At 39.7% G+C, this 12373-nt stretch overlaps 1 protein-coding gene across 15 annotated transcripts in view; it reads right to left on the bottom strand.

Moving 5' to 3' along the window:
* Dock3 (dedicator of cytokinesis 3) overlaps positions 1-12373 on the bottom strand; it is a 351959-nt gene that overhangs the window by 114162 nt on the left and 225424 nt on the right. For all 15 annotated transcript variants that reach the window (XM_076575472.1, XM_076575468.1, XM_076575464.1 and 12 more), the window contains 6 exons: positions 5691-5815; positions 3932-4094; positions 3131-3237; positions 2240-2411; positions 1787-1884; positions 262-345 (listed from right to left, as the gene is read on the bottom strand). In XM_076575472.1, the coding sequence (XP_076431587.1) occupies positions 262-345; positions 1787-1884; positions 2240-2411; positions 3131-3237; positions 3932-4094; positions 5691-5815 (749 nt within the window). The remainder of the gene's footprint in view (positions 1-261; positions 346-1786; positions 1885-2239; positions 2412-3130; positions 3238-3931; positions 4095-5690; positions 5816-12373) is intronic.

Genomic DNA, 12373 nt, shown 5'->3' on the forward strand with positions numbered 1-12373 from the left:
CCTATTGGGTTGCCTTGCCCAGTCTTGAGAGGATTTGTGCTTGGTCTTCTTGTTTCTTATTGTGCCATATTTGGTAGATATTCCTGGGAGGCCTGCTCTTTTCTGGGGGTAAAGGATCTGGGGGAGGGTGGAGTGGATCTGGGAGATGTTAGAGGTAGGGGGAACTGGGAGGAGTAGAGGGAGAAGAAGCTGCAGTTAGGATGTATTGTATGGGAGAAGAATAAAAATTAAAAAAAAATCAAAATTCAGGAAATGACTTACCAGAGACTGAAAAACCAAAAGGCCGTATTTCTCTGTATTATCATCCAAAATCACAAAGAGTGTATCCAATATGTCCTGCAGAAACTGAAACAACACAAGAAACAAAGGGTTCCCATCTTAGGACTGTGGATGCAAGGTCAAATTTTCATATAACAATGATTTCTAGCTCCCAGTAAACAACAAAAATCTCTAAGATTTTTTTTTTTTTTTTTTTTTTGGTTTTTCGAGACAGGGTTTCTCTGTGTAGCTTTACACTTTTCCTGGATCTTGCTCTGTAGAGCAGGCTGGCCTCAAACTCACAGAGATCCGCCTGCCTCTGCCTCCCGAGTGCTGGGATTAAAGGCGTGTGCCACCACTGCCCGGCCATCCAAGAATCTTAAAAGCAAAACAATAAACATATCTAGTACCTGCCACTACCTAGATAAGAGATAACTAGGTAGACTCTTGGGGTTATATATAGCTTAAGGACCGTGCAGAAGATCTATCTAAAGTGGCTCTTCCCATTGGGCAAATGCTAAACGTCTAAGGAAAGAGTAATTACCAAAATATCTCAGGAGAAAGGAAAATGCAGCCAATAAGGGCTCTCAACGTGGATTAAAAACCTGGCGGTGTTATTTGTTGCTAGTGTTTGTTTTGTTAAGTATATGCCTTTTTTTCCTGCAAAACTAAGGAAGATAATAGTAAATAACAATGGGTGCTTAGAGTCTTGAAAACTAAAATCTATTATCTTGTCAATCGAAGCATGTAAATGATACATTTATAATGTATTTCAAAACAATATGAGGTAACTTAGGATTCTTCCTCCACTCTCTTCAGCAGAGACTGGTCTACTGTGTAGTATTTCCTGCTGGGCTTGTGCTTCCAGAAGTGCCGGGTATATCTCAAGCTAAAACCAACTGGGCAAAATGCCGCCCAGAGAATTCCTAAAAATACAACTGAAAAAGACAGTGTTTCATTAGATGGGAAATATCACAAAGATACATAGAGAAAATATCCACGCTAGATGATAAGTAAGAGTTCTCTAGTATGGACCCCAGGTAAGAAGTAGGACCAAAAGGAACAGCCACACATTAATGGACAGTACTCAGAGTGTTTATAATCAAGAGCTCAGGCTTGTGTGTCAAAGGGCTATAAAGTAAGGAAAATGAGAAAGACCTAAATAAAAAAGAAAACAAAGCCATTCAGACAGCACAACCACTAGGATTGGCTCTGAGCAAATACTTTTTACCACTATACTTTAATATTTTTTCCTGTGGGAAGTAAGAGAAATCATTAAATAGAGTTTAAAATTTAAATGTAATTCCTGAGGGGTAATAAACATTTTCTTGAAGAAAAATAAAGTAGTTAGCAAAGAAACTGGAAAAAATAAAAACAAAACAAACAAAAAACCTCCCCAAACTATTCCCATTCATCTACTATGTATTTGGAGAAATGGTCTTAGAGGCTTACTGGCAGAAATCATAGGGAAGGTCTTCTGCCCATATTCTTCTTCAGACAGTGTGCTTAGCCTGAAGGAGAGACATACCTTAACAATTTCTTCCCCACTGACATGCCGCAACCGCCCTAGGATGTCCATAATTCGGTCTGGGAAGGCTTTCCATTTCAGCAGAGCGAGGAGATCCACTAGAAAGCAAACCCAGAAGACAGCAAACCTTAGAAAGTTAAGCAAGGCTCAGACTCTTTCAAAGACAAATGGAATCTAGGGTAATAGAACTACTTGTGACTGTAACATTCTTTTAAATGCTAAAAAAAGATAAAGATATATCTGTGCACTGTGGATGTGAACCCTAGGAACTACAAGAGCCACGGACAACTTTGTGGGCTATATTGTTGAGCAATTTCTTCAATTTCAAATGGAAAAAAAAAAAGGTCTCTACTTTGTCACGAAGAAGCAGTATTGATCTCAACACACACAAGCAATGTGGAACCAACACCTGAAAACAAAGGAGAGAACCACCTTGCAGGCACCATTACCTACCATTCTGTGTGAGTTTGGTAGAAGAAAGCTGTGTAGAAATGAAGAAAGACTCTTTGGTGCTACGCTGGAAGATGAGGCTGGAGGGAATATTAGGGCAGCCATTGTAGTCTTCTTTGCAGCAGGGCAGGCCCAGGTACAGGGCATGGTTGTTAAATGTGCTATTCTCATCACACTGTAGGTAAACATAGAGAACAGAGGATATTTCCTAAGCCACTCAATATGCAAAAAACTAGGTCCCAGGGAACTTCTGAGTTAATACTTATAACTATCTTTCTTTTTTTTTTTTTTTTTTAAAGATTTATTTATTCATTATGTACACAGAAGAGGGCGCCAGATCTCATTACAGATGGTTGTGAGCCACCATGTGGTTGCTGGGAATTGAACTCAGGACCTCTGGAAGAACAGTCGGTGTTCTTAACCTCTGAGCCATCTCTCCAGCCCTATAACTATCTTTCTAAGGTTGGACCTTGGGTTGCAGATTCTCTTATAGGCGTGCTTTCTGTTTGTGAATTTCCTAGAACATGATAGGATCTGTGGCCTCTACCTGATATGGAAACAGCCTTGGTTAGCAGCTCTGCTGTGATCTGAAATAGCAGGACTTGGGACATATTAGTTAGGATGATAATGGCATAGAAGAGTTGGTAATGGATTTCTCTCTACTGAAGTGAGAGGTGGGAAACAAAGGGCCTGCTGGAATTAGTTGTGGGAGAAGGGCCACTTAGAAATGCACTTAGAAAATTAAAGCCTGCCCACAGTTCTCCTACTGTCACATACCAGTGTACTCCCTAGAGTCCTATGGCCTGACCAATGAAAACCACTCAAGTGAGAATTGTACTTGAGAATGGCCATAGTGGGGTAAGGAATGGAGATGAAAGAAATCCAGGTCCGTACCTTATACACATAAAGCTCATGAATATCATCTGAGAGTGTGGTGCCATCATCACGCATCAGGGGAGAGAATGCAAAGCCAAAGAGTTTCTTTTCCCCTTTGTCCTTTGCTGCAAGCAGAGCCAATTATTAGAAATCCCCCTGTATTTGTCACCCACACGCTTTTGAACTTACTTCATTAACTAGGTAGCAACCTGACTGCAGGATGATGAGAAATATGCTGGTCTGAATTCCATTTAATATCCTAAGGTATGCAAGGCTACCATGACCACAGGAGGAACTAACTTTCTGGTCTTGATAAAACAGGGAAGGGGGTCTTTAAAAGTAGTTCAGTAAGTACAAAAGAAAACATTCCAAATAATATTGGGCATTTTAGATACTAAGTAAAGCCAATGTCAGATCCCAAGGATTTTTAAAAATTATTTTCATGTGTGTGTGTGTGTGTGTGTGTATGTGTGTGTGTGTACACATGCATACGTACACCACATGTGTACATGAGGCCAGAAGAGGGCATCAGATCCCCGGGGCAGAAGTTACAGATGGTTTTGAGTCATCTGATATCAGTGCTGGGAAGTGAACTTAGGTCCTCTGGAAGAGCAGCCAGTACTCTTAATGGCTGAGCCATCTCTCCAGCCCCAAATTCCATGGTTTTGAACCACTGCTTTAACAGTCCAAGATCCAGCTCTGATGACATCCTATTTCTGTGTATTTCTAGTTCCTAATAACAAGAATCTTCACAATTTTACTTCAAGAGTAGAGTTATATTTTTATCCTCAAGGGAATATGAAGAGAAGTCTCACTCACTGGAACAATGTCTGAACTCAAAGCGTAGATGGGAACCCCGGAATCTGTCAATGGGAATAGGTAATTTGATAATTTCTCCCCAACGAGGACTATTACTGTGGTAGAGAACAAAGGAATGATAGGAACTCCTATTTGGTTCTCCAGAACCCAAGCTGATACAGTCCTGGAAAAGAGAAGCAAAATAAGATGTTATTTTCATGGAAGAACCACCTCAGTTTCTGTCATTAGAATGCTTTATTTTATGTGAAGATCTTAATTTTGCACCGGACCAGATAATAATGTATTTGACTTAAATTCATTATTTTTGGAAGTAATTATACAGACAGTGTAATTATTCCAGGAATGCCCAATCTCAGGTCCATGGACCACATGCATCCTAGGATGGCTATGAGTGTTGCCCAAAACATTTATAGATGACAACACGCCAAAATGTCAAAAGACTGGGCATTCCTGGCAGTAGTTATAATGCTTTTTATCTTCCTTTGGTCAGAAGTAACTACACAAACTGTGACAAGCTGAAAGAAGCTAGTTGGTGCACCTGCATCACCAAGGTAAGTTTTTCATTCTGAGAAAGGGAATAAGAAGTTCCATAAGAGAAGTCAATTATACACAACATTTTATCAGACCAAGAAGAAATTCTAAATTATAGGATAAAGACTGTTTTCTAATTTTCCTTAATGCTATGTTGAACTATTTTAGGTCACCTTTATTAACTTTTCATAAACAAGATATATCAGATTTAATCTGGCTCCAGCTTTGAAACATTATTACAAAGACCCAGACTTAGCGTTGTTCTGCCCCTCACCCTGGAAGATGGAATTTTGGGCAACAAAATTAAGGACAGCTTCCTTTCCACACACATATGAGTGGCCGACAGCTCCACCTCTCTGGTGCTTTCCTGTGTAAGCAATGAACATGACTATCTAGGGTCCCTGAGTTGAGTTTGTTGATTGAACATTTTACAGTGACACAAACCGCTGCTGTATCCCTGTTTAAGCACTCTCCTTTATTTCTGTTTGCTTTGGAGACTACTTTAACTAACTTTGCCTTTTTTTCTCTGTACAGTTGAGCTAATAATTCCTGTTTTGACTTCCTCATGGGCTTTCAGTCAGTACACCAAAGTGAGGCTTGTAAAAGGCTGATCTGCCAAGTGCACTGGAAATGGAGCCTAAGTGTTGTTCACCAGAGTCTTTACCATGACAGGACTGAGGAATAAAACAGACAAGCTTTAAAAAAAAATCAGCTCTCTAGGTCTCCATTTTCAATGAAGAATGGCAAAGAATCCTTGTACTACATTGCTGGAAATAATTTCATAGGCTGGATCTGTTCTTCTGTGTTCCAAAACTTGGTGCAAGCAAGAGGGTGTCTAAATCCTATCCTATCTCAAAGAGCAAAAAAGATGAAGGGACCTAGTAATCAGTCACAAAAAAACAAACAAAACAACAACAACAACCAGGTAGCTCTGTGCTTGGTGGAATGGAAAACAGGTAACATGCAGAGCAGAACTAAAGGAATAGGTCTGAACTGGAGTAAGAGGCATGCAGGTCAGACACTAGGAAGAATTAATGCAAGGGCTATATGACATTAGGAATCCTTTTCAAACTGCACTGTAGAGTTTCCTGGATGAAAAAAGAAGAAAAACAAAAACAGTGCATATGGGGCCATTTGAATTGGATCCTACCTAAAGGGAATGAGCTTCTGGACAAAGACAGTTCATGGAAACACATTAGCTTTCATTCTGAATTATAACAAGCCTTACCTTCAAGATTTCTCCATCTGCATAAAGCACATACATGGTCACTTCAATATTCTTCTGTACACTCTTTCCCCCTCTTTCAAAATCCCCCTTCTCCAGGGTTAGGTACAAATCATTGCGGATATCACCTGTTGAGAGGGGAAAAATGCAATGTGTTTGTGACCATAGACACCACAATGCCCTGTTTGCATGGAAGATAAGGCTAGCATTTGGATCCTCGGGGCATCCCAAGCTTGGTTAATAACAATGGACTTTCTGCCAACACCAGTGCAGCAGCATCAGAAGGTTAGTTCCGTATTCTCTAAGTGTGTTCTAAAGGTGTTCACTATAGCTTACTTAGAGAATCTTATCTTGGGTTATTGGTGTTCAGACTGCTCGGTCTCTCTCCCCTCCAAAATGGCTACAGTATAAGCCTCTCAAAGGAGGAAGACTTTAGAAATTATTTTAATCATGCTGTCTTACTACTAGTCTCCTCTTTCCCCTAAGAGATTTTTTTTTTCTTTCATAGTTTTCTTTTCACAACTCTCAAAACTGTGGAGTCTGAATAAAGGACACTACTCTTTCTGGAGGCATATCAAAATATGTTTATTACCTAAAGTCACAATTAGAAAAACACCATTGGCTTTGTTTAGGAAGTAAGCTTCCTTGTTTGGTCAGATATATGCAGCAATGCTGTCTTTCTTGTACCAACGGTCTCTCCTCTCTTACTCTGAAAGTGTCTTAGGCATCAACTCTGAAGAGGTCTGGCCTATATGCAATGTTTTCTTTTGAGGTCTTCGTGACTCTTCTTTTCATTCTTCAGGTCACCACTATCCTAATCTAGGAATGTAACCTAATAATCACAATCATATGGATACACAAAGTTTTTAAAATGACGTGGTCAAGTAGAAAAAGCAGTCCACAGCAGATATTTTTTCAGGAGCCTGGAGAACTTTCTCTAATATTGAAAGCCATATTGTTTCCTTAGGCTCTCATGAAGGGAAAAAGAAAATGTGTTCTAAAGATCATACATGAATATTGCATATGTGGGCAGGTTTGAAGGTGTCCATTTCTGTGGTCTTCTCAAACTTTTCTCTTTGGTTGGGTAATCTCCGCTTTAAAGTTGAGTAAATTTAGAATCTTAATCTGCTTCCTTCATTTTGGTCTTCCTCGCATACATTAATAGTACTGATATGTACAGGTGTGGTGGGGGAAGACCAACAGAAAAAGGAAAGAAATTCACCAGTTTGTCACTGTCTGATAAGAGGCTGAATAACATTAGTCCTGAATGTATTGAAAACCCCTAAAGTCTAAAATTCAAACTTAACCAGGAAATTTACTATTTTTTTTTTTTCCTGGAGCTGAGGACCGAACCCAGGGCCTTGTGCTTGCTAGGCAAGTGCTCCACCACTGAGCTAAATCCCCAACCCGGAAATTTACTATTGACCGTTGTCATTATAATGGGATGAATCAGAACTGATGATTTGTAGTACCTTTAACAACTGAAACTGCTTCTTCTAATAAAAGCATTTTAGTTGCACATTAGCTTTCCTGTGAAATTTAAGTAATTATTCAGTTTCTACAATGATTTTTAGCATTAAATGAATAAATGAACTAAGATAATTTTAATGCCTATTTATTTTATATGTATGGTATTTTGTCTGCATACCACATGTGTACCAGCCAGAAGAGGGTGTCAAAGCCCCTGGAACTGGAGCTTCAGATGGTTGTGAACCATCATGTGAGTGCTGGGAATTTAAACTGGATCCTATGTAAGAACAGTAAGTGCTCTTAACCCCCGAGCTGTCTCTCCAGCCCAATTTTAATGTCTAATCTAAAGACTAGGTACTTGATTTACCCTGGTTTTCAGTTTCTGGGAGTCATTTTAGAGATAGTCCATCTGGATTTTAAAAGTGAGTATCTGCTGGTTACTTGAGATATTAGTCTAACACATACAAACTTTTCATTTCTATGGCTTTATGTGTAGGTCAACAATAAACATACCATTGAAATGTTTCCAAATTTTTCTTAGCAGTAACAATACAGAATATTAACACAAAACTGGGTCTTTATCTTGCAGACTGTTAATGACAAAATTTGATCTGTGTTGCTTTATTAATGAGCTCATAGTTTCTGAGCAGGCTATTTTAAGTGAAAATGCCAATTTTAAAATAAGCTAGATACTCCTTCAGTTTTTACTCTTTTTTGAAACAGAGTGCCTTAGTGATACCCTTCAGAAGTTTTAATATGAGTAACTACCCTCTGAGGTACAGCCTGAAGCAGCTTGATTTCATCATGTCCCTGGCTGCTCTTTATTTAGAGAATAGATCTGCCTAGACCAGAGATAATCTCAGAACACATATTAGACTGCCTTATGGGTTGTAATTTTGAAAATCATGTTTCATTTAAAAACATAATACTTTGTGAAGGTTAATGGTACTTGAGTTGATGCCAGGCTTCTTGTCAAAAGGTCCTGGTGGTATCACTAAAATCACACTCTTCACTAATTGTCCTGGAATTAGGAGAAAACCTAAAAAGCAAGTGTGAACAGCCCAAGTTCACTTTATAGGTAGTCTCCCAGGGTTCTCCCACTCTCCAGTTGTTCCCAGTGTACATTATATGTTCCCCAAACCCATTAATGGACTCACGCCCCAAGGTTAAGGCATGGGTCTCCAGGGGAAAAATTAACACTCATTGCCAGGAACTACTTTCTAATGCAGGAATATAACAGGCACTTTGTAATGAAGATGGATAAGAGAGGGCTTAAGTACTAGTTGTGAAGGTTTGTATGTTAGTGCCTGGCTGATACATTTTAATAACCCAGAAAGCATGTTAAAAATGGATTTCTAGCATCTACCCATTGGGATTATTGTGGGTCTTGTATACATATATTCCCCAAAATATCACTAGGTGACTCTGATGTTTTTCCTAGTTTATATCCTGGAGTTTGCTGAGAGTGCACTGCTGGTTTGTTTGAGAGTAAAAGCCTGGGCAGCCCTTAGGTAGGCAGTCTGGAGAAGTGCTGGGAAGGTGAGTTTTTATGCAGAATGTGGCATTGCTGAGAGCTGTCCTGCTAATGGGCTGTCATAATTTAGGAAGGGAGCTGAGCATCCCTGCCTCTCTTTGTTGGGGACTCTCAGTTTTCTAATGATGTCAGAGGACTTTATATTTTATATCTCTGAGTGTTTAGTGCTTGGGAGCCATGCAACAATGCCTCTCTCCTGGAGATGAATTAATTGGGTTCATTCTTGTAAAAATGCCTCAGAATAAATTGTCTCCTCCTCTTTCACAGCTCTTATAATAACCAGTATCAGCTGCTGGTATAACAGCAGGTCAGGGGACTAGATACTTAACAGAAGGCAGAGGTAGAAAAGCTTCCTATACAGATACGACAGTATTTTAGGTACTGTGGGTCAGTTGCATATTATATTTTCACAATCCTTTAGTATGTTAAAAATTCTGGGGTAGAAGGATCTACCCCAGAAGTTCAAGAAATAGAAGTTCAAGACCTACCTATATTATACAGAGAGATACTGTCTCAAAAGACAAAAACAATTTTGGCTGGCAACTAGTACAAAAACAGACTTCTGGCTGGATATGGCTCAGATGAGAATGTTTATATACCTTCACACACATATAAACATATACATATGAACTTCACACACACATATATATGTGAATATATATGAATATATATACACACACATATATAAAACTTCTACTATGCATTAAAAAAATCCAGAGCCGGGCGGTGGTGGCGCACGCCTTTAATCCCAGCACTTGGGAGGCAGAGCCAGGCGGATCTCTGTGAGTTCGAGGCCAGCCTGGGCTACCAAGTGAGTCCCAGGAAAGGCGCAAAGCTACACAGAGAAACCCTGTCTCGAAAAACCAAAAAAAAAAAATTAAAAAAAAAAATCCAGATTCCTGTGAGCCTACAGAAAAAGCCACTGGAAGCAAAGCTTTGAACGTAAGGCCACATTATCATGATAGGAATTGGCCTGAAATACTTCTTTCGGGTCTTCACAAAAGAAGAGCTCTGAGAAGGTAACAGTGCTGTTCAGCCACCAGAAACCTTAGCAGGTTGGGGAACTCTGACAGTCCGGCTTTCCAGAGTGTGCATCCTAGTGACTGAAGAAACACTGCACATGACACAGTGATTTCTTCTAAGAGTACTCTCCTTATAGATATCTGAACCTCTGAGGTCTAATTCAGATACCAGAACATTCTGCTAGCAAGATACTCTAGCTTTGCTTGGGAGTTTTGGGTTATACGAATCTGTGGTAGTTTGAATGTGACTGACCACCATAATCTCATAGGGAGTGGCACTACTGGGAGGTGTGGCTTTGTTGGAGTGGGTGTGGCCTTTTTGGAGGAAGTATGCAACTGCAGGGGTGGGTTTTGAGGTTTCCTATGCTCAGGATACTGCCCAGTGTGTTAGTTGACTTCCTGTTGCCTATCAAGATGTAAGAACTCTCAGCTCCAGCACCATGTTGCCATGCTCCTTGTCATGATGATAACTGACTGAAGCTCTGAAACTGTAAGCCACCCTCAATTAAGTGTTTTCTTTATAAGAGTATCTGTGGTCATGGTGTCTCTTCACAGCAACAGAAACCCTAACTGAGACAGTATCATATCGTTCTGGCCTACATGGAATTCCATCCTGGTAGAAATGGTCCACACAGATTTGGGTATATAGTCTGGCTTGTCTTATATTCACATCCATTCTACATAGATTATTCAAATCACAAAGTAGGGGTCTTTGACTTTAAGTAAAATGGTATTTAATACTGTATCAGTTATACTTTGTTCTAGACAGGACTAGCAAGGGCGTCTGTGGAAATACTTTCTTTCCCTTGAAACTGGAAAACAAAAACTGACTTTCTCCTAGAAGACATAGCTACCTACTTGAGGTGGTACCAAGTCTCTTTTGGCAGAAAAAGGAAGACATATCCTAGTAGCAGCATTTATCAAAATGTAGAGATGCCATTCTACATGGAGTTTCAGGCTTAGGAGTCCCAAGTTTATTTGTGGTAGTTCTTACTCTCTTAAGGTAGGGAAGGAAGAAGCCTCTTGGACAGGCTGCACTAGATTACCCAAGATCTTTATTATTTGCACACTGTCTTCAGCCATACACTTCTGGCTTCAATCATTACAAAGTCATAAACACCCTCTGTTCTAACAGGATGATAGTATGAGAGAAAAGTGATATGTCTATATATAATGAATCCTTTCTTGAGCCAGGAATGTGACGACCTTCCAACTAAAAAAAAATTTATTATTCCTTTCAGAATTTTATACAATGTGTTTTGACCATATCCACCCTCTTCCCCACCCACCCAACTTTGTGTCTTTTTTTCCCCCTAATAACTATCAAGTCCAATGTGTGCCACCCATAAATTCTTGGATGTGTGGCCTTTCACTGGAACATGACTGACCCAACAGGGACTACATTCTTTAAAGAAAACTGACTTGTATCCCATACTTTAGAGATATGGCCAAAGCCTCATTTCCCTCCTTAAAGCCCATAAGGTCAAGTATGCCTTGGTCAAGGGCTCATTTGATAAAGATTGACCATGGGGACACATTTGTAGTCAATTATTCTATCGTTGGCCTTGAGGAGAGTTTTCCCCAAAAGTCATGTTTCTATGTGTTTGCCCTTCTTATGAGCTATGTCCTAACATCACTAAAGAGAGAAATCTTTGCCTTTCTGATTCTGTGGCTCAGAATAATAACTACTCATTTTTGTTTGTTTTGTTTTCTGAGACAGTGTTTCTATGTGTAGCAATGGCTGTCCTGGAACTCACTCTGTAGGCCAGGTTACCCTCAGACTAATGGATATCCACCTGCCTCTGCTTCCCAAGTGCTGGGATTAAAGGCATGCACCACCACTACCTGGCCATTTAAAAAAAGTAACTGGAGTAATACATAATGTCTTATTAAAGTCCTTTCCTCTATCTACACTTCAGACTTGTTAAGATATTTTTAAAACATTGCAGTATGTCTCAGATCTTAATGAACACCCAAAGAAATATGTGGTGTTTTAGATTAGGCTAGTAGCTTCTCTTTTAGTTCTTGTCAATTACCCAGGAAGGTGAGACTGATGAAGGATTAATAATGTACATGACACCCCACCCCAGGATTGCAACATTCCATGAAACAAATGGTGATGAGAACAAAGCAGGCAATAAGCAGTCAGGACACACAAAATCAAGAACTTACACCCAACTATCTTCATCTCTGCATCAGAAAGAAAGGGGCGAGAATGGGGGACACAGCACAGAGAAAAACAAGAAGAATTAAGACAAACAGGAAAAGAGAAACATCACTTGTTGGTCAGCGATGAAACATGCACTACTTTTTTTTATTAAGGATCAAAGAAAATGACAAGAGTGTATTTACAAGTCCAAAGGCAAAAATCAGAGGCTCCATAAGATGGGTGGCATGTCTGCACAGCTATCTTTTAATGTGCAAATCCAGAGCAACCCAGGGACAAATATGGTTTACCTTAGATCTGACTTAGCAGGGACAAACCACCCATACACAAAGCAGAATATTTTCTAAGTCATGGCTTGCTCGCTCTCTCTTTTTTAGTTTGAATTTATTTTCATTTATTGTGAGTATGTATGCATGTATGATGTGTGTACGTGAGTGTGGGTTTATGGGAGGCCTGATGTTATGTGTAGAGGTCAGAGGACAACTTTCAGGAG

This window comes from Peromyscus maniculatus, chromosome 7 (genome assembly GCF_049852395.1).
Source record: "Peromyscus maniculatus bairdii isolate BWxNUB_F1_BW_parent chromosome 7, HU_Pman_BW_mat_3.1, whole genome shotgun sequence".
NCBI classification, from domain to species: Eukaryota; Metazoa; Chordata; class Mammalia; order Rodentia; family Cricetidae; genus Peromyscus; species Peromyscus maniculatus.